This window comes from Hydractinia symbiolongicarpus, chromosome 8 (genome assembly GCF_029227915.1).
Source record: "Hydractinia symbiolongicarpus strain clone_291-10 chromosome 8, HSymV2.1, whole genome shotgun sequence".
In the NCBI taxonomy this organism is placed as follows: domain Eukaryota; kingdom Metazoa; phylum Cnidaria; class Hydrozoa; order Anthoathecata; family Hydractiniidae; genus Hydractinia; species Hydractinia symbiolongicarpus.
The window spans coordinates 19,535,001-19,555,743 of NC_079882.1; the positions used below are offsets into that span (position 1 = coordinate 19,535,001).

The 20,743-nt window shown below is 32.9% G+C and overlaps 3 protein-coding genes across 4 annotated transcripts in view; 2 read left to right on the forward strand and 1 right to left on the reverse strand.

The window, feature by feature from the left end:
- The window catches only part of LOC130655718 (uncharacterized), a 5,643-nt gene extending 4,645 nt beyond the window's left edge, over positions 1 to 998 (forward strand). The window contains exons 7-9 of one of the 2 annotated variants that reach the window (XM_057458498.1): positions 1 to 193; positions 345 to 444; positions 834 to 998. The exon at positions 1 to 193 is cut by the window's left edge and continues 297 nt beyond it. In XM_057458498.1, the coding sequence (XP_057314481.1) occupies positions 1 to 193; positions 345 to 444; positions 834 to 923 (383 nt within the window). In that variant the 3' untranslated portion in view covers positions 924 to 998. The remainder of the gene's footprint in view (positions 194 to 344; positions 445 to 833) is intronic. The other variant, XM_057458499.1, reaches the window with a different exon arrangement.
- A 1,566-nt stretch (positions 999 to 2,564) lies between these two features.
- LOC130655725 (prolactin regulatory element-binding protein-like) lies at positions 2,565 to 10,314 on the reverse strand. The gene is made up of 10 exons (XM_057458507.1): positions 10,119 to 10,314; positions 9,685 to 9,883; positions 9,172 to 9,305; positions 8,911 to 8,997; positions 6,443 to 6,567; positions 5,844 to 6,011; positions 4,776 to 4,848; positions 4,068 to 4,224; positions 3,494 to 3,602; positions 2,565 to 3,286 (listed from the first exon to the last, which is right to left on the reverse strand). The coding sequence occupies exons 1-9, from the start codon at positions 10,239 to 10,241 to the stop codon at positions 3,511 to 3,513; spliced, it is 1,158 nt and encodes a 385-aa protein (XP_057314490.1). The 5' UTR covers positions 10,242 to 10,314; the 3' UTR covers positions 2,565 to 3,286; positions 3,494 to 3,510.
- A 4,451-nt stretch (positions 10,315 to 14,765) lies between these two features.
- Positions 14,766 to 20,620, forward strand: LOC130655721 (uncharacterized). Its single transcript, XM_057458503.1, has 8 exons — positions 14,766 to 14,873; positions 15,037 to 15,121; positions 15,463 to 15,562; positions 15,674 to 15,831; positions 16,310 to 17,522; positions 17,602 to 17,726; positions 18,316 to 18,465; positions 19,163 to 20,620. Exons 1-8 carry the CDS (start codon positions 14,851 to 14,853, stop codon positions 20,528 to 20,530), a joined length of 3,222 nt encoding a protein of 1,073 aa, XP_057314486.1. The 5' UTR covers positions 14,766 to 14,850; the 3' UTR covers positions 20,531 to 20,620.
- Positions 20,621 to 20,743: the final 123 nt, after the last annotated feature.

Genomic DNA, 20,743 nt, shown 5'->3' on the forward strand with positions numbered 1-20,743 from the left:
AATCGTATGAATTTAAAGGGAAACCAGAAGCAGCTGCTGATAAGGAAGAACCAAAAGAAGAACACAAACCAGAATCAGCATCAACTACTACAACCATAACTAAAACTGAAGCTTCCATGGGATCAGGAAAAAAGAAATCCAAAACTGAGAAGGGTTTCAAGAAAAGCAAGTTAAAGAAAGCTAATACTGGAAGGTAAGCTAAAAATTTTGTCGCAGCTTGCAGTTATATTTCACACAAAAATTTCCCAGTAACTTTCCCATCAGAGCGACTACTTCCCTCCTCGTTTTAAACAATAGACTTGGATATAAAACAAATGAGACAAATTTCGTTTTCCACGCCTTAGGAGAGACAACCCTTCAAGCAGCTGTCTTAGCATCATTAATGCTAATCCTCAAGCTCGAAGTGGAAGTTATTGGGTCCAAACAAAAGAGGGACTAAAGGAGGTACGCTCTACACCTTAAATGGTCATTTTCCCAAGTTAACTTGCCTCCTTAAAAGAAAGTTTGTTAAAAATGGTGCAAAAAATCGAGTTATACAGGGCGTGCTCACATCAGCAAAAGTTAGTACTATTCAAGATTTTAGATATAAGCAAATGACCTAGGTCCTAAGTCACATAGAAACGACTTTCTCAATTGCCTGTGGTTACGAGCTTTAAAATCCCGCCCTTTTTTCCAATCATTTATGTCGTACCGGCTACCATTTTGGCTTACGGGCAGATAGAAAAACATGTAGGCGGGCGGACCTACAGCGAGCATTATAACATAGGTAACCATATCAATACTAAATATTAATTTTATAGAACTAATAAATACTGCTTTTTTCTTTCTTTTAGATAAAATGCGACATGAGCAAACACGTTGCTTTACCCTACAAACTGTTATCAAGTCTTGACAAAAGAGCCGGTACATCGAAGCCGATTTAGACGTACGACTCAAAATATCTTCTTGTATATATTTTTAGAAAAATAGTTATTTATAAATCCTCGTTTATAACAAAATATTTGCTCAATTTCAATATCCGGAAACACTCGCTGCAAAAGCGTTTCTTATATAGACACCACTCCTCCAAGAAACAAAATATAGAATAGAAAAGGCATGTTTTCTTAGAAGCAGATTGTTTCAAGTAACCCTTAGTTGTCGATAAAAATCAATTTATTGTAAAACTCAAGTTGTACATAGTACAATGAAAATAGAAAATATATATTGAATAAATTTGTGCAACTTATATATAGCTTTATCCTTGTCGATTGAATATCTTAAGAGACCTAATTTCGCGAAATTGATTTGGGCTAGTGAAATTTTTTTTGCATGAATTGAACAAATTTCAATTTTTCGCGAAGATTAATTATCGAGGTTGCTTGCTTTTCGCGATAGTTGTGAGTTTTAAAAACATATCCCTGAAAAAATAATTTGGCTTTCGCTTTTAGTTTAGCTAAGTTGTAAAAAGTTCTCGCGAGTTGTCTATTTTTTTTTATTTTCGCCAATAAGGTGCCCTGAAATATTTCGCAGGCGTTAAATTCTGTACAGCAGACGAAAAAACGCAAAATATACATAGAAATCTCCCTGCAAAATTAGTATCCTTAAAGGATATGATGGAATTGGTACTCTTAAAGCGTTTTTTAAATCGTCAGTCCCACAAGAAGCAAAATCGTAAGAATATGCTGGGAACTTGTTTCCTATTATTGATGGAAAATTTTTTTTCTCAGGTTCTATTTGAAGTATTTTCCCCACAAATCTAGTTGTCTGTCTGTCGATTGAATCAGGTTGCTTAAACATCAGCGCCTTAGGGGTGATTTTAATACCAGTTTGCATACAGTAAATGACGGATAACGCGCCTTGACAGGGGGCACTTATTTGGAAGAGGCGGTTAACCTAGCAGGGGCGCTTATTAATTTTTTTTTATATAAGCAAACTATTTTAAACTTTATTATCATAATTTTTATGAATAAAAAACAGAAATACAAACAAAAAAGAAAGAAATACAATAGTAATAATGTGTCTTTTATGATATTTCACTATTTTCATCTTCATTGTCTTCGTTTATTGTGAAGGTATTCATTAGCAGCATTCCCTTTTATCACTTTCATCAATTTCAAACAAATTGATGTCTATTTTAGTGAGAATTGAAAAATGTCACGAACAAAAATCATCAACTACGAAATGTAATATAAAATAGAATTTAAGTGCGCCATAAGAAGGTATCATGTGTAAAAAGCAAAATAGACGAAAAACTTAAAAAGAAGCATTGTTGGCCATATTTTCACCGAGCCCTCTCGCCAAATTGATTACTTTTTGAAGAGCAAAGAAAATTTTTTAGTTGTAGGATCAGCAAAACTGGAAGTTGGAGTTGTACTTGTCAAATTTGAGTCCTTCACCAAGGACAAGATAATTGCAACAATTCTATCAGAGAAAATTTTGAAAATCAAGAAAAAATATACTCACTTTAAAATGACATATGATGAAACAAAAATAGCTACACGACCTTTTTTAAAATGATTTTATTTAATAAAACCTATAGTTATAGTAAAAAGCCTTGTTATTTGTGCATGGGGAGTGGGTGGCGCTTATTAGAGCAGGGGCGCCTATTTACAAAATTTTCCCTAACTCCGGGGCGTTTATTCGACAGGGGCACTTAATCCATCAGTTAGATCTTTCAATCTTAACAGTACTAGGAATATACTATGAATACATCAGGATGATTTTTGCCCAAAAGTTAAGAACATTCACGTTGAAACGAAAAACACTATTCTTTTAAAAAAGCATGTATGAGCACAGAATTGCATCAGCCATTGCATAAAACTTCTATGTTATGACTGAAAGTGGGAGACATCACAGAAAACAAAGCTAACGAAACATAACTGACAATTCATTTTATTCCCCGTCTCACTTAAATATAAACCTATAATATTTACAAAAATTCAAAAGAATAATTTTATCTAAAGCATTGAAAGATGTGCTAACTACGCCTTTCAAGTTTTTTAGAAGTTGATAAAAAAATGTTGACAAAGTAAATGAATTTGTATCTCCTAGAAAAACGACGATTCGCACCCTCAGTTTATTTAAACTGAAGGTAATCGTTACCAAAAGGCCCCCTTTTCAGATTGTTACGCGACTTCACTGGTATCCTTGAAAAAAAAGCTAAATAAAAAATGTTGACATGCAGAGAAAAATTGTAAGATAACTTTCGAGAACTTCAGAAGTGACAGGTTTTTTCCATAAAGTCATTGGCGGTTGTTGCGCGAGCTAAATACACAAGATGGCGGAAGATGGTGTACTGGAGGTCAAACTGAAATGTAAAAGAGTAAAAAATTATGTGTTTTTTGAAAACATTTGAAACATAAATTACATAAAAAACATTGATCCTGATTTAGGAAACTGAAAAAATGGATAGAACTATTTTAACTCCATTCAGAAGACTGTAGACATAACAGAGAAAATTTAAAATCTAAAAACTCTAATAATCCAAACATAAAAACATCGCAAAAGTAGGTACCATTTTCCCATAAATCTTTAGAATTCAACATCGAAATACGTGATCCAGTTGAAAATCACCATGACAACAAGCACGAAAAAGAAGAACAACACGCTGAATGAAAATTCCACTAAAACAGAAAATCAGCTATAAATAAATAAATTATACAAACCATTTAAATAAAAAAAAGTTGTACGAATAGATGAGAATTGACGTTTTAATATTAAGCTTATATCCAAAGCATGCTACTGTAAAAGAGTAAATAATTTGCATGGAAAGAGAATGTCACAGATTTCACTAAAAACCTATATTTTCTACGTAATATTTTACACAAAGTAACATAACATTTTTTCTTTTACCAGTTAAACTACAGTCTCCAAGAGATCCACAAAGATATTAAACTTTTTTAGCTAAAAAATCGCGTAAATTTTTTTGAGAGACATGGCGCTTAACACGTTGAGGATATCAGACTATGTAAAGTTGATCCCACCATTTTTTATACCATTTTTCAGAAAAAGGGTAAAAATTACTTCATTAACAACTATTAAGATGCTGACGAAACACAAATCCGAGGTAATACGTGCTTTTAACTTACTTCTGCTCCGTACTAACGTCACTTGGCATTTATTATCGATCGAACAACTAAGTATTCCAGCATCCATTTTCATGCTTTCACAAAGCTCTTTATTTTCAGGTATGAACGACAACCCGGTAACAAAAATATCATGTACGCCACTAATAGTTTTCAGATGCTAAAAGAGAAAACATGGTGAAATATTAGTCTAAAGTTGTCAGAACAAAGAATAGCTCTCTAAATTTAGCGGTTCGTTGAAAAGACGACCGTTATTTAAAAAAAAAAATTGAGAAGATTTTTATATTTTCCACAGAAATTGAGAATGTTTTAGGTTATTTTCAAGGCAATGTCACGCGTAAAGAATAAATTTTTTCAGTTCCCATGTAGCATTTCTATGTATTTCATCATATAGTTTTGTAAAACTAAAATTAAGGTGTAGGGTAAATTTGTTAGAAAAATTTAGAGAAGATTTGAGATTTGAGACTTTTTAAAATTGAGGAGTTTTATGGAGTTTTGAGGACGCATAGCAACCATGTTACTTAGCTTTCAATAAAATATTTGTCTGAAAATACACAGAAATCGTTATTTGAAGAATTTTAGGAAATTTCTAACAGTAGACGAAGGTGTCGGAGATTTCTTCAGGAAGAATTTTACTTAGTGTGAAGAGGGTAGTAATCCTCAATCTAAATCAAGTGAATACACAAAATATAATTTAAACAAACTTGTTACCCTCATATTCCACGAAATATAGATTAAAACTGAGCCGTCTGCAGTTCCAACACCTACGTATCTTCCATTACCACTAAAGATGAAAAAAGTGAGTAGAACTGGTAGGGTTTTACTATTTTCTGTGTTATGTTTCAGAAATACAATCAGTTTATGGTTCAACAGAATAGTACATGTAATATAACGCAATGCATCGATAAAGCGCGAAGACGTTTTGATTTTAGGCCAAGGTTTTTTTCCGAAAGGGCGGAGAGGAGAGCAAAAAACATGGGTTCTTTTGTTCCAAAATTTAGGACATTTTAGGTCATTTCGCTATCTCTTAAAAAAGCGATAATTGGAAGAGTAATATTGAATTAGCAGCAATAGCTGGGGAAGATGGTTATTTTTTAATATGGGGAGGGGAAGGGGGCGTTAATAAATTAATGGCGATATTTTCCAAAATTTGGCGTTGCCTCCTCCCTACAATTAGGTTACCATATTGATAGGTTATACTGCGCTGGACACCATCCTGGAATTTGACCTTTGCGCGGAAAAGGATTGTGAAAATAGTAGGAAACAAAATAAGTGTGAAATGTATAGTAACAAATTTATTAAAACTATTATTGAGTTGTATTTCTGTATAAAAAGTCAAAAAGAGATTCAATAGATTTATCCATTATTCTAAATATGATGGAATTAAAATATAAAGATTGATCATTTTAATGATTTTCACGGTAGTTAAGTGCTATTATTTCTTTAAGGAGTTTTTAAAATAAGGTGTGAAGTAACCATGAAATATCAGCAACGATAAAAAACACGTAATTTTGAATTAAGAGTTGGTTAACGATTATTACATCAAACTTTAAGTAGTATACAAAATATCCCTCAATCATCCCACGAAAGAAGTTACAGAATAAATAAAAACTTGCCAGAATTAATTTTCACGAAGAGTTTTTTCAACACAATATAAGGGAATAACTTTCCCAATCATATCAAAAGGAACCGGAACCCAAGATTTATAGGTCTCAAAGAAAGTCCAGTACATTTAGGAGTTAAATCTAGGCCCGTTTAATCAAACTGTTGTGTACGAACCTAGCATTCAAAGCAGATAACGTGTGTTTGATAAATACAGTCTGTTCAGGTATCCATTTATTTGTGTTCCATTTCACTAAACAGTTGACTGGGTTGCCTTTGGAGTATTTACGTGGTATATTCGTTGAAAATAGGTAAACACGATCAGAATCTTTGCTTTCAACAAACCTAAAATAAATATATGTGATGGAAAATGAATAACAATGCGTCTATATGCATTTTTGGTAACATGCTTTTAGATAGATCAAAAATAATATTGAACGAGAGAGAGTTTTTATTTTCAAATGATTTTTTTCAATAATAGGTCGGATCCAAAAGTTCAGGAACGATAGGGACTTGCTGACTAGGGAGATTTTATAATGACTATGATTGGGACAAAATTCCCCTGTACTTAGCCCTTGTAATGTAACTTCGTGTTTGGCTACTACGGTCTTAAGAGGAGTGAAGGATTAAAAAAAGTTAAATTATGTTATATGACAAAAGCCAAATCAAAACAACTTTAGAGGCTGCTGTGACAAATAGTTAACAATTGACACATATTTTAAAATACCTGACACATTTTATAACTCGCGGTATATATACAACTCTTAACTACTGACCTGCAATTTCTAAATCTATAAAAATCTTCATCTTTTTTGTCTAATGAAAAGGGTAATTCTAGCTCCTTCTTGCCATCTGAAATCCTCCACAATCCAGCACTCGATTCTTTACTAACTGAGACAAACTGAAACGAAATTTTAAAGCAGCAGATTAGAGGCAGCAACAATCTAGCGTTTAATTTATGAAGTATATTTCATAGGTTTCCGTACCAAAAAGGTTAATTCCTACAATAGTTGTAATAGGGGTGTAATTGTGTTGAAAATATTAAGATGGATAATGACGATCTACTGATAACAAAATTATAAAATGGAAAGTCACTCAAAAAAAAAAAAAATTAAAAGTCTCAAGAATACCAGAAAATGTCTTGCTACAAGGCAGAATATTGGTGAGGGGCCCTGTGTATCATATATTAAATTCATTGCAATATAAAATGCCGAATGACGTGGGATACTTGCATAGTGTGAAGTGACTTCCATACTCCATTTACTCTATTTATTTTTCATTCCCTCAGTTTAGGTATGACCTCTCTCAGTTTTAGATTATCCAACCCAGTGCCACACCAATTTTATGTTTGCAGCACAACAACAAATTTAATACTGAGTGATAAAAAAGGTTTTGCTGGGTAAACAAGTTGACAGACTGACTGTAGTAAATAATTCTAATGGAAACAATACAGAATTTTTTTTGAAAATATATATCTAAACAAAACTTGCAGTAGACAAAATCTTTACTTAATTTTCATAAATTATAACTACTTACAAATTATGATCTACCCCTACACTCAAATGAAGGCTACCCATTCCAGTAAGGGAAAATTTAAAATCATACAAATTAAGTTCAACAAGAAGCCCTGGGTGCTATAAGAATTTCCGCTCGCTACCAAAATATTTGATGACAACCTGCTAATTGACAAGTGACATTACATCTTACAACAAACGCAAACAAAACGAAACGTGTCATAATAAACTCACACTTTAAAAGAAACTGCGAACAAAAATTATAGCCTATCATTCATGGTTGAAAGTCTTCCGATTGAAACGTTGAAACTACAACTCAAAGATACGTGTACTCAATAAATCTAAGCTTATATTAGTCCAGGTGTATAGAGAATATTGAGGTGCAAATACATAAAAAAGGTATTAAATTTATATAAGGTCAATATACAGTGAATCAATTTAGCAGAATTATGTGTCAATACAAGAACTTAAACAATTGGTTATAGTTTTTGATAAACTCACACTTTAAAAGAAACTGCGAACAAAAATTATAGCCTATCATTCATGGTTGAAAGTCTTCCGATTGAAACGTTTATGGTCTTAAACGGCATTTAGTTGAGAAAAAAGAAATTTTGATGCCACCATCATGTTCAGCATACTTTTTTATTAACTGTGCCAAAATTTGTCGAAAATAAAGTAGTTTAAATTTTTGGGCCAATTTTGGCCTAAAATGACATTTCAGGTGGCAAAAAATCAAAATTTTGATGCCACCATCATGTTCAGCATACTTTTTTTATTAACTGTGCCAAATTTTGTCGAAAATAAAGTAGTTTAAATTTTTGGACCAATTTTGGCCTAAAATGACATTTCAGGTGGCCAAAAATCAAAATTTTGATGTCACCATCATGTTCAGCATATTTTTTTGTGATCTGTGCAAAATTTTGTCGAAAATAAAGTAGTTTTAATTTTTGGACCAATTTTGCCTAAAATGACATTTGTGGGCAAAAATCGAAATTTTGATGTCACCATCATGTTCAGTATACTTTTTTTGTTAACTGTGCCAAATTTTGTGAAAAATAAAGTAGTTTTAATTTTTGGACCAATTTTGGCCTAAAATGACATTTAAAGTGGCCAAAAATCGAAATTTTGATGTCACCATCATGTTCAGCATACTTCTTTTGTAAACTGAGCCAAATATTGTGAAAAATAAAGTAGTTTTAATTTTTGGACCAATTTTGGCCTAAAATGACATTTAAGGTGGCCAAAAATCGAAATTTTGATGTCACAATCATGTTCAGCATACTTTTTTGTTAACTGTGTCAATTTTTTTGGAAAACAAAGTGGTTTTAATTTTTGGACCAATTTTGGCCTAAAATGACATTTAAGGTGGCCAAAAATCGAAATTTTGATGTCACCATCATGTTCAGCATACTTTTTTTGTTAACTGTGCCAAATTTTGTGGAAAATAAAGTAGTTTTAATTTTTGAACCAATTTTGGCCTAAAATGACATTTAGGTAACAAAAAATCAGAGGAACGTGAAATCCCAGGGTCGATTTTTTCTCAAAAAATGCTCCAAAAGAAAAAACGACGGTTTTAAAGAATTTCCTACGCCTTCGGGCGCGGAAATTCAATTATGTCAAATTAAGTGGTTAAAACGCATATTAAAAATAATCAGCTTGTAAAGCTGTATAGATTTGTAGTCAGCCTCATTTTCGGCATCATAAAGTTGTATCTACCCAATGTTACTTACAAGCTTGGAGTTTGGATGAACATCAATTTCATCAATTTCATCAGAATGGGCTTTTTTAATGTGAAATTTTTCCTCTAGTGAAGGATACTATGATAAAAAAAATTGTTATAAAGTTGGATTAACTGTAAATTATAAATAAAAAGTAAGTACCTGAAGTTACAATTGCTATCTTCTATAAAAATAAAACTACTGCACTTTAACTATATTTTAATAAAGTACAAAAACAACAACAAGAAACAAATAAATAAGTTAAACACTTACTTTAAATATCTTACAGCTCCCATCACTTGCAGCAGTTATAACATGTTTTTGATCAGGAGTAAATTTTACACATTTTTGATATTCCCCATCATCATCACCTCTCGCTACTGGAACTGTATCTACACTTTTTGTTGCTAAACATAAAACATATACAGTACAAGAAGGTGACATCAAGTTTATCATCAAGAAAAAAGAGTCAATTCTTTCATACTAAAACCGTACTTAGCCTTAATTTCTTCAAAGATTACAAGAATAAAATCAGTCTAGAATTATTAAGAAACAATATGATATATATTCTATAAATATTTTAATAACATTCTGAATTCTGATCTGAAATTTTTAAATTTCTTGTGGAAATGGCTACTGCAAGTTTTTAGAAAGAATTTATGCACAAAAAAAGATTACATCCAACTTCAACTGAAATTTAGTATTTATAATAAAGAAATAAGTACTGTATAAACTCTATAACTGCAAAGTTCAAAATGAAAAAGTTATGAAAGAATTCACCCAGACCTGTTAAAGATAAACTTTCCTTCCCATCAGCTTCAATGCATTTTATATTATAAAATTGACATAAGTGGTCCATTCCAATTGCCAGGACAGTTCTTGAAGGACTTAAATGTAAATTCATCACAGCTCGACTACCTGTTTCAACTTCGCAAATAGTGTCTGCTTTATACGATTTGCCATTCTGTACAAGTTTGTAAACGCGCTGCAAAAACAATAAAAATATGGTACATTTTTATAACCGATGAGTAAAATTTTCGTGTTAAACTTTACCAGATTTCAACATTCTTGGAGATTAAGTTATTTATGTATATTTTGTATTCTTTTCTTTTCCATTCTACTCTGTATTTCTCTTATTAGAAAAATTAAACTTAATATTTTTACTGCTATTCAATTTTGCTCCACAAGTAACTAACAAAACAAATAAATAAAAAACATACTACAGCATTCTTTACACCTGTTTTTGCTGAACCACCACCACCTGCAACAACAAACATACTTGCATTAATAGCTTGAATACCATACAAAGGAAAGCTAGTTTCATCTAAATTGTATGTTGTCATTTTTTGCTATCTAAATACAACATGTATCGATAGATCCAATAGAACACTACTGTACTAGGGGTGTGTGTGTGTGCCATAATTGACTAATCCACCATTTATGACAATATTTATTAAAGTATTTCTATGATAAACACCAGATTTAATTAACACAGATGTTATTTTTGGATATACAATTTAAAAGCCATATTGACATAGGAATTTTTTATTTTCCTAGTTAAGGATGCCTAACATCTCCCTCTTAACAATCATTTTTCTAGTTATTGCAAAGGGTCAGGGTGTAGTCCAGAAATGTAAAATATGGTGGTGTTAGTTATCATTGAAATCTTATTCATTCACAACTTGCATAAAATGGGCTATAAGTTCCATATTTTGTAGTGAATATAATTAGCCTCTCTAATAAATTGGGAAATTTAGGATAAACTTCAATTGAGAAATAGCTGTTTAACAGCTACTGAGAACGCTGGATAACACCCCGAGGGAACAAGGGCACACAATGAACAGTTGTACATTTGGTATTGTGTGAAATAAGTTACTTATTTATATCTACGTAATACTTATGTTGCTTAAACTAGTTAGCTAAATGTTTACTCTGACTAACCCCAACAAACCGTCAAGGTATATTTGATTGGAACTTTTGCAGTAAGAAATATAGCTTATATAGGTATAGCTTTCTATTGGTCAAAAGATTATGATAAAGAAACCCAAATTAACTTGTGGAAGATGAAAAACTGAAATAGGTTTCCGTATTCAGAAACTATTTTCTATTTTTGCACTGAAAACTTTTCTGAATATGGAAACTGTTTCTCAACAAGGAAACTGTTTTCATAAATGTACATTATCCTGAACTGACAGTGGATAGTTCTATGGAATACTCTAACCTCTATATTATATGGTTGAAGTGAAATTAAGGGAAAAGTAATCCACATGGAGAATCATTTTGATTTTGTCTTTTTCGCATGTATTCTTTCTCTACACACTTCTTTATAAGAATATACTCTATAAGAATATCGAAGCTGAGATATGAGTTAAAAATTAAGAATATCCTAAGAATATACCCAGGCTCGATCTTTTGTTTTAGATATGAAAATTTGTGTGATGCACAAATTTTGATTAGAAGTTTAATTTCTTATACTGTATATATGACCTCAAGAGTATCATCTTTAGGCATATACTTATGTTAACTTTTGTTACTTATGTTAACTTTTGAAGTTGTAGCTTCACGCCTGTCGTGTTCGACCAACGTCAGTCACTTCTTCCTTTTCTTATTAAGGGTAATTACATGGTTTCTGGCTGTACCCATGTTAAAAATATTTTTAAGAATACTTGAGGCTGATATTTATCAAAAAGTTAAGAATACTGAGGCTGACACGAAAAAACACTATTCTTAGAAAGTGTGTATATGTATCTATAGCTTTATAGCTGGCCAGCTATACAAACATACAACCATGACCAGTCAGGGAAAACTATGCTGTTACAGTATAATTAGTATGCTACTTTCAGATTAAACGTCGAATATAGCTTGAAAAAGCTGATCACAGTGTAACTATATGCTGTGTTATATTAAATACTAATAATAAAACAGCTTTTATTCCCTGGTCGCATCGCCTTTATATTTTAATGGAAGGAATATATTAAAATTTAGCTTTGTCCTATTTATTCAGCGAAGGGTTTATAAGATGTATAAGGGTTTATAAGCACATTTTTATCTGCAAAAAGCCATATTAAATTGTATACAATCAAAATAAGCAGTGATTTAATTTTGTTTCTTGCAGAAATTATCTAAACCTCATTTAGGCTTTCTATAGGATCACTGCAACTTGCCGTCTTTTTGCCTTTACATGGAGTTTTGGTTAAATGAAAACAAGATGTATATATATTACAGCTCCTTTAAGCGAGGAAGTTTCTGTGTAAAAACACATGTTCCCTTCATCAATTTGTTAATTGGCCTAAAGGGAATCCTGCATTGAAAATGATATTTTTATATGTTGTGGAGGATAAAAAGTTGTTTATCAAGTCCTTTTGGAAATTTTTAAAAATCTTTTTTGTTTTCAAATTATTCAAGATTTAAATATAATCTGAAAACTTAAAATGTCATAAGTACTCTTCTAAAATATGCTGACAATAAATTTCTACCCTTAATTAAAGATGAGATCACTAAGGTACAAAACTTCACATATGTCAAAATATCATCAAAAGCATAAGGGATCGTCTCAAAATGTTCGTATGTTTCTTTAGTATAATTATACGAACGCTACAAAGTACTTTGTTTTGTTAAACAAATGTCATACAAATTGATTCCTTTAAAATAAAAAATGTAAACTAAGTTTATATGAACTTTTTAATATATGATACGAACTTAATCAAAGTTTTTTTATCATACAAATTGGAATGATACGAACTTTGAACGAAGTAAATTGCTATACGATCTTGAAACAAACTTCAAAAGTTCCAGCGTAATTGCGCATAATTATTTCAATACGAAACCAGAAACAAAAGAATTAAAAGAATTTTTTTAATATACAAAAAGAAATGATACGAACTTTACACAAAACCAGAAATAAAAGAAAATATACAAGGTTGGCTTTGAAAAGACTAGCAAAATTGCATATTCATAGGTTCAATCTACACAATCTACGGCGATCTTTCCATTTTCTACGATCCCGTTTTTATGATTTTTAAATGTTATACGGCGATCTTTTCGTTTTCTACAATCCCGTTTTCATGATTTTAAAACTATCTACGGTGATCTTTTCGCTTTCTATGATCCCCTTTTCATGTTTTTTAAACGATCTATGACGATCTTTTCGTTTTCTACAATCCTGATCTCTTAGCTTCTACGATGCCGTTTTCATGACTTTTAAACAATCTAGGGCAATCTTTTTGCTTTCTACGATGCCGTGGAGACAATCCCTAAAGATCTTAGATAATAAATCCAATTAAAATAAACAAAGTTCGTATAACGAAACAAACTTTATAATTGTTGAAAAAAATTCAATATAAAGACTATTGATAATAGTCCAATTATAATAAACGAACTTCATATTATCAAATTATTATACGAACTTCTTTAAAAATGATACGTACTATATACAAAGTTTATGTTAAATGATGTGAACTTTATACAAACTTGTAATTTTGATGATACGAAAAAGTTTGTATTAAAAATAAAATGATACGAAAGATTTAATAAATTGATACCAAGTTTTTGATACAAATTATACGAACTACGTACAAACATTTTGATACGGTACTAAGTCCACACTGGTAAAAAGTTTTATATTTTTTTCATTATAGATGATATCATAAGGTCAGATGGATATCTTTGAAGCTAAATATCTCAAAAACAAATAAAAGTTTTTTGAAAAAATTCCAAACTCGATACCAACTTTTTATCCTCTTTAACATACAAAAATATCATTTTTAATTAAATGAATTTCATTTTGACGGGTGTTGTTCATAATCCAGCAGGTGATGAGCCGTGGACTAGCCGTGGATCTTTTGATCTTGAAATCAGAATATATACCTTACGTGTAGTTTAGATTTAGATCACACATCAGTAAAAAATGTTAGTAGCCACAGTACAAAATTTTTTAACCATAATTTGACTTTCTTCACTTAGGATCCGCATTTTTTTGATTTTTTTGATTTTTCCGCACATGCACAAGAATTCCCTAAAAAACATTGAAACTAAAACCGCAGGAATCCCTTTAAAATGTAGTTGGTCACACATCCTGGCTTCTCAGCACTCAGCTTATAGATGAATTGCTATTATCAGCTTTGTTTACATTTTTTAGGCATGCAAATAGTTTTTTAAGCAAGCAGATCTTCTAAAAAAATTATAAGCCAATTGAATTGCTTTATTTTGCCTGCCAAAAAAATAAAAATAAAAAATTTATCAAGATAGCAAGCCATCTAGCTATAAGTATAAGTTTTGAAATATTTCACTTTAACCAGTTTAAATTAGCGGTTTGGTGGTTAGCTAGCTAAGTAGAATGTAATAAACGCAATATAACATAAGTAATAATTAATAAAATATGTAATAACTAGGAGGTGTAGTTTATTTTTACTGTAACAGCTTATTTAAAGTTTTCCCTGAATTATAGAAGACATTTTTAAACTTGAAATGTCTGCCATTGTTCGCTAGTGATCATCTACTACTTCAATGTTTTAAATTTTGTGTGTGTGTGATGAGCTGATAAAAGATGCTGATAAATAACTATTTTATTTGCTGACAACACCCCCATAAGGGCAGCTAGCTACACATTCCGCACGTTAAAAATACACATGGGAATAAAATAAGCTAACTGTAGCTATAGAGACAAAAATAGCCTAATAAAAATAGATTGAGTGTACTTAAAACCCGAAATTAAAAAAACGTAACGTGGTTCAGAACCTCTACTACTTTGTCTACCATTTTTTTTGTTTACATGACGGAGATGATTGCGCACGCTTTGGGAAGGCAGGTTCCGACAACACTTTAAGCAAGTCCCATCCTATTGAAATTTTAAGGTCAGCCCCAGGCCTTTTTATGGAAGTTTTCCTCCCGCTCGTTTTCGGACCGGCAGAGTGAAGTAAAAAAAGTTATCGTTCTAAGAAATTACTCTTTCATATGGCTTATTCTCGCACGGTCAGGTAGGTAATGTTATTCGATCCTATATGCTAGATACATCTAATTTTTTAAACTAAAATCGGGCGTAATGGATGGTTTAATTCAGGTATTTTAACCCTTAACTCGCGTCCGGAATATTACGGAGCGCTGGGCTACCTTCCCGTACATAAATTTGTTAAATTTTAGAGAACATCTGCTTTCCATTGTTGATCGGCTACATGTAGAGAAGCTTGTGTTATCTGCAGAGAAAGATTATAAGAAGGAGGAAGAGGTAGGAGATTTTAAATCATTATTTTTTTAAGTTTCGAACCTCGTGTTGGTTCGGGTTTCTTTCGCTTTTTTCGTGGTTAGCGATGCAAAAAGACCGAGCCTATCCACCGGTGTAAATATAGTTCCCGTATCAGTTTTACCGAAATTCTAACCGGTGGATATTTTTTGTTTATTTGTTCTCTTTCAACAAGATCGACCGGACAAGGATTTCGCGACGGTAAACGTAAAATAATCCGGACTAATAAAAATGGTAGCTGACTTTCAAAACAAAGTTATTACAAAGTTGTAAGTTATTACACACACACAACTGTTACCATAAAAGTCTATTTTATACACTTTCAGGCTTTCTTCAAAGATGTTGTTCATCCTGCATTGTTACAGGATCCAAAGAATACATTGTTTACTGTTGAACCTGGTTCAACAACTAAAGTTAGGCGCAGGGGTAGGCTCTAGCTTGCTTAAATTTTTTATTTTGGTGCAATCCTTTAGATATTTACTTGTTTATAGCTCCTGTTTGTCTGACAATAATTTAAAGTACTTGTATTGTATCTAGTATATATGTTGCGAAGATCTAAAACTACTGAAGGAGGCTCACTTGTCTGTGAAGTTTGTGGACATTCAACTTTTAAACTATTTCCAACACCACTGGAAACAACCGAAGGTGGTAAAAGAGTAAGCAAGTGGAGAAAAACAGAAGTGGAAACTGTCCAGGTAAAGTAGATGATAGTTAGCTGAGTAAAAGTTTCGGAAGGCCTCAGAATAGGCCAGAATTATTCAACTTGCTTAGCAATATTTATTCATTATGTCCATATCCAGAACCCCCATTATCTTACTTATCAACTTTTCCTCCCTAGAACTGTGATAACAGTTTAAGCAACATGGCAATATAGTGTGTTTTTTTTCAAAAAATTGTGTATGTATATATATATATATATATATAAAAATCATGAATATAGCTATGTTTTTTAAGTACAAATGATTCCCTCAAAGCTAAATTTGACATAGGTGCCTACCTTCCAATTATGATATATGAAGTGTTCGTCTGAATAAAACAATTAAATACACAACACAAAAATTCTTCCCTATTCTATTATACTCCTCTAATTCATGTGCATGCACAAATAACTTCTATTTTATCAAAAAGGTATTCTTACTTATAATATTTTTATTCCCTTAAAATTGGTTTTAGGCATGCCGTTCATGTTTCATTGAGCGAAATGGTGGCCACACATTACCATACAAAACAAATGATAAAGTGCAGGTTCAACCACTCTTTGACCATCATCCTTGTGGCTTGACTACAGGGAGAGCGTCCGACTCCTGGCATTTCGTCAGGCGAGATATAGTTTCACATAAAGCCAAATTACTTTTGAACCATCGATGTGAAGATCAGAATGATATTTTTACTGATGTAACAGAGTGTGGAACAGAACTAACTGATGATGAGGAAACATATTACGAAGATTCAGATACTGAGCAATATTTGATAAAACTGCCTTTTCAGATTAGTCAAAATAGTGAAAAGCTAAATTTTGAAAATGAAAAGCCTCTTATTTTAAGTCCAAATCAGGAATTGCACATAATATGTGAAAATGTTTTCCCTGTAAGTAATACTGAGGTGGTAAACTCTCAAGAGAAAAGTGAAGAAGGTAGAGTAATTTATAAGGAAGATATGCAGAATGAAGTAAATGTAGAGGTATCCAGAAAAAATAATAACAGCCGTAAGAATGAACTTGAGGAAGATGAGTATGTAGATGTAGAATTTGGAAATGAGGAGATTTTAATCAAGAAACTGCTGATTAATATAAAAAACAAAATCGACATTGAAATAGATGAATCCAATTCCTTATCTACTTACACAGACCTGCTAACACAATGTGTGAGTGGAGACCCAACCACTGAAGATGTTTTCCATTGTTTCAATGATCGCAAGTGTTTGGTGCGAAAGATAAGAGGCCAATTAAAAGTAGCTAAGTCAAAAAAGACGTCAGTTGTAAAGAGTCTACCTAAGTTAAGTTACAGAGGCGTTTGCAAGTTGGTTACTCTTGTACGCCCAAAGAAAGCGAATTACGTAGATAATTCTGCGCGTGCCTGTTTGTATGACGTGAAGGGTTTTCCATGGAGAAAGCAAGATTTACCTTCCTTTGTTAATTTAAGCGTATTGAGATCTTCAGGTGTTAAAAGAAAGAGCTACAGAAACAGGAAAAGAGAAATTGATCATTATTTAAATGTAAATCATAACGACTGGATCAAAGAAGTGCGATCAAGAAGAGCCCAATATCAAAGCGAAAGGAGAGACTCTTTGTCTTCCTGTGAAAAGATTGAAAATGTACAAAGTGATTTATCATTAAATGTCACTGGTAATTCTCAAGAAAGTCCCGATGAAAAATGCAGAGACGAAGGTAACATTTTTTCCACACGCTATATGGTTTCTTTTCAAGTTGTAAGCATGTTTAGTGCACCTTTATCTTTCCGTTTTAGCCGAAGTTTCATCAAATGGCATGTCTCCCTTTAAAGGCCTTGTGACATGTGCTGTGTGTCGGTGTCCAGTGCATAAATCATACAGCGTTTACGATCGTGAAAATTCACCTTTGCGTTTGTTACAGGTACCGCATTTTAATGACGTAAATTTTCGCTAGACTTTTATTTCGCGAAAGTTAAAAATATTATATTTTAGGATTTTTAATTTTGCGAATTTTCTCTCTAAAATTTGCCCAATTTTTTTTCGCGAATTTAGCCGCTGTTAAATTTATCTTGAGAACGGATATTAAACATTCCGAAGGACGTTTGAAACCTCCGCATACCCTCTTTTTGAAAAACTTATTCTTTAACTTTTTTATTTTAAATTTTCACTAAGATTATTTACAGTAAAACATTTGTTGCCGTTATAATTATCGTCCTGCCCAAACATCTTTCAACATTATTGGACGTTTTGGGGAAGTAAAAACAAAAATAAGCCAGCAATACAGGAAACTCTCGATAAACGAACGCTGAAGAAACACAAGAAATAATTCGTAAAACCCATAGTTCATTTCGTCAGGGGATTCGATAAAAAACAATTTTTATATGTCTGCGTAAAATTGGTACTGTAATAAAATAGGTGAAATTTTGCTAGTCTTTGATTTCTTTTCCTTCGAAATTTCTTCCTCTAAGGTATTGCTTTCGCTTTTTATTTGTTTATTTACATTTCTTTAGTATTTCGAGGACGATGTTAAATCAATACGCATTTGCAGAACGTGTTTACCGTACTCTAAACCACCGGAGGATCAGAGGCGTAGAATACACAAAAAACCAACTACTGAAAATGCATGCAAGAAACGCGCAAGAGAAACAGATGAGGACGAGGTAATCCGTTTCTCCTTAAATTCAATAGGGGTCGAGACGATCGTCGCCAGAGCAACCAATGCGAAGCACGCTGCCAGGGAAAATAATGGCAATAAAATTTCCCTTAGAAATATCTGATCGTTCATTTTTTTAAACTTGTAAAAATATTCATACTTCGATCTCATAACTCGTATCTGGGAAAATAAAATAGTTTTAAGAATCTCAAAAGCTAAATACAGTTAAACATGACACCTGACTTCCCTTTAACAAAATAGGAGTGTGAACTTTGGTGTCTGCTCTATGTACAAGTTTGGGCGTGCCCGTGTATCAAACATGTGATAAAGGCTATTTATTATATTTTCTATTAAATAAAAAATGAGCCTTTTTAAGAGCAGTGTCCACTATTGACAGCTGAATGTTTGTTTTCCTATGGGACCTTAAATTTGTGTTCGCTATTGATTGTCATGTTCAGGTTTTCAGTTAGAGGGGATAAAGAAATTATTCGTCATAGGACGTGCGCTGTACATCGTGTTGTCAGTAGATAAGTTTGACTGTATTGGTAATAACATAATTTCGATTTATTTTTTTAGCTAAGTTTGAAAGAGTTTTCGAGCTACTTTATAAGTCTAATAAAATACTTGTCAACCTGACGTCAGAAGCATTTGATCAGGTGATTGTTTGTTATGATTACTTTCATGACCTTGTTGTGTATTTACAGGACTCAGATGCGCCATCAAAACAAATGAAATTGGATAAAAATAGGCAAAAGCAGAACTCGCCAAAACAATCGTTAAAAACAAACCAAAAGTCAAGCAAACTTTCAAAAGTTAATAGTGCTTCAAATAGTAGCACTACTTCGAAAGATACGAAACAAAAAGCTACTCCCTCCCACTCTTTCTCAAAGAGCCCCACAAGTGATCACCGTTACGCCACCAAACATACACCTACCCCTCTAACCCCTCCATCGAAAGGCAGTAAAGTGAAAAAAAGTGTTTCTTCAAATGATAACAAGGCAGATTCCCCGCGGCGGGATCTAAAAGTTGTACCGAAACTGGATGGAGAACAATTTAAAAAAATTACTGATAGCACTCAGACGAAGTACGTGATCGTTCAAGCTACATCCTCCTCAGATGGAAGCACCATCCAGAAGCTCTCCACCGTGGCTGCAAACGGAGGGTCAGGCGACGGCAAGTGTAATGATATTACTATTAACGGTAAACGATACAAAATCGACACTGAATTCAAACTAAACGAATTGGTAAAGGAGAACGAAAACGCTGGATTGTCCGGTCATCGCGACCTTATCGCACAGTTACCGAGTATATTGAAACGCACCATAGGTCATCGAAATGGAGCGCCCACTAAATATAAAATCGTGAATGTGTTACAGACGAGTAAGGCAACCAATGCTACAATCCCTATGTCTGCAGTTGGGAGTGGTTCCTACGAAGCGAAGAATAATGCAGTCCGGCTAAAACCAACAAAAACCCAACAAGTAAAAATGAAAGTTCCTGCCTTTATTGACGATCCTAAAGTGCTTTTCAACGTGGCTTCCAAAATAAATGCGAACATTTCCTCAAGTAGTGTAATGCAAATAGCACCAAGTCATTCCATGGTGTTGTCCAACGGAACAAGTGTGTCTTTCCCCATGGGTGCGCAAAGAAGCACAGCTGGTCGTGTCATGATTACTCGTCCATCTTTTGTGAAGACAGCGGCGAACATTAATACGTCGGTTACTTTATCTTCCATAACACATCAAATGCAGGAACATTGGAAGCCGAAAGTTGCCGCAACCGTTCAATCCAACAACAAATCAACAGTGAGTCCTCTCAAAACGACGGTACGACCAGCAAATACCCTGATTCCGAAATCCCCTCTCAATACAGCCTCACCGTTGAATACTCCCCTGTCTTCCAAATCAAGCGGACTTGTTTCTCAATGTCAGCATGAACTAACTGCGTCTAATATAAACTTGAAATTGGTCGCCTCGAAAGCAGCGATACCAACAACGGCAACGACGGTAAAATCGTCGACAACGCCGTCTAGCATAACTAAACTACAAATTGTGAATAATAAAGTGAAATGAGTCTTACAATTTTATAATTCTTGAGGTTTAGGTCTGGTGTATGCGTAGAATTTATAAGTACATGTATTATAATATATTTAACAGCTCTTATCCTGGCTCCATACTTCCTCCTTTCGTTCGGGTCTTTGTTGTTTTGGATGTACTGTAGATAGCACGCGTTATTTGAAGCTACAACCACGTGAGCTCATAAGGAAAACCCTGGGCTGTAAACAA